This window comes from Nestor notabilis, unplaced genomic scaffold (genome assembly GCF_000696875.1).
Source record: "Nestor notabilis isolate BGI_N333 unplaced genomic scaffold, ASM69687v1 scaffold14391, whole genome shotgun sequence".
NCBI classification, from domain to species: domain Eukaryota; kingdom Metazoa; phylum Chordata; class Aves; order Psittaciformes; family Psittacidae; genus Nestor; species Nestor notabilis.
Genome location: NW_009914322.1, coordinates 1,868 through 3,115, shown reverse-complemented (window position 1 = coordinate 3,115; position 1,248 = coordinate 1,868). Strand labels below are relative to the sequence as shown.

Here is a 1,248-nt window from a genome sequence, read left to right as displayed (position 1 = left end):
CCCCCCCCCCCCCCGCCGGCGCAGGAGAACACCTCCATCCACCTCACCTTGAGGATCCACCTCCTTTGCCATCTTGAGGGCATCCGAGTTGGCCAGGTCCATGTTGGCCGGCGTGACGGCGAGGATGAGGCTGCTCTCCCTGCTGATGAACTGCAGGATCATGTCCTTGATCTGGTACTCGATGTCCTGCGGCTGGTCCCCCACGGGCACCTTGGTGATCCCGGGCAGGTCAATCAGGGTCAGGTTCAACACTGGAAGGGACAGAACCGGAGGTGAGGGTGGGAAGGGCGCTCTTCTGGCAGCGGGGAGCAGGGAAGGGCGCTCACCGTGCGGGGAGTACACGCGGAGGTTGATGGGCACGGGGGAGATGCCCTTGTTCGTCCCCGTCACCCGGTCGGTTTCGGCCTCGATCTCCTGCCGCACCTCATCGAAATCCGTGAACTTCTTGGATTTGCAGTGCAGGAACTCGGCGTATTCTGGGAGAGAGGGAAAGGCGGGATGAGAACAAGAGGAATAACGAGGGCACAAAGACCAGTGGAGCACGAGGACACAGACCCAGCCTAGAACCAGCCACGAGTGAAGGTCCTGGAATGGGTTTAGGTTGGAAGGGACCTGAAAGCTCCTCCAGCTCCAACCCCTGCCCCGGGCAGGGACACCTCCCACTAGAGCAGGTTGCTCCAAGCCCCTGTGTCCAACCTGGCCTTGGACACTGCCAGGGATGGAGAATTCAACCCATCCCAGTGTCCCAGCACCCTCATGGGGAAGAACTTCCTGTGATCCCACCTAAACCTAGCCCCTGGAGCATCTCCGTGGCCTCACTCCAGCAGCTGCTCGTCCCTCCCGTGGGCCCGAGGCAGAGACGCGTGGTCCCAACCGGAGGAACGACGAATCCTCTGGGATCTCCTACTTCCAGGGTGGTTTTCACCACCAGGAGCAGGCAAAGTCCTTGGAGAACAACAAACCTGTCTTGGAGAAGATGAGCTGCAGGATGAGGGGCCGCCGGGTGACGATCCCAGAGCCACGGGGCAGGAAATCCCTACAAGGAATGGAAGGACAGGTATTTACTGCTGGGATTCGAGGAGCCGGGTTGGGCACAGGCTCCAATCCACCCTGGACCCTCTCCGAACCCACAGGATCCAGCAGCTGGAGCTGGGAGAGGGGGAAGGATGCTCCCTGGAGCTTGTCCTGCTCCCAAGGGCAGGCTCCCTCCCGCTGTCCCTCCCTAAGGAAAAGGGGAGGGATGGAAGC

At 61.3% G+C, this 1,248-nt stretch overlaps 1 protein-coding gene across 1 annotated transcript in view; it reads right to left on the bottom strand.

Annotated features, from left to right (window-relative positions):
* LOC104412796 (dynamin-2) overlaps window positions 1-1,036 on the bottom strand; it is a gene marked incomplete at both ends in the record, with an annotated part of 8,307 nt that extends 7,271 nt beyond the window's left edge. The window contains 3 exons of the mRNA XM_010023611.1: window positions 47-251; window positions 327-476; window positions 963-1,036. Coding sequence (XP_010021913.1) covers window positions 47-251; window positions 327-476; window positions 963-1,036 — 429 coding nt within the window. The remainder of the gene's footprint in view (window positions 1-46; window positions 252-326; window positions 477-962) is intronic.
* Between the last annotated feature and the right edge of the window lie 212 nt (window positions 1,037-1,248).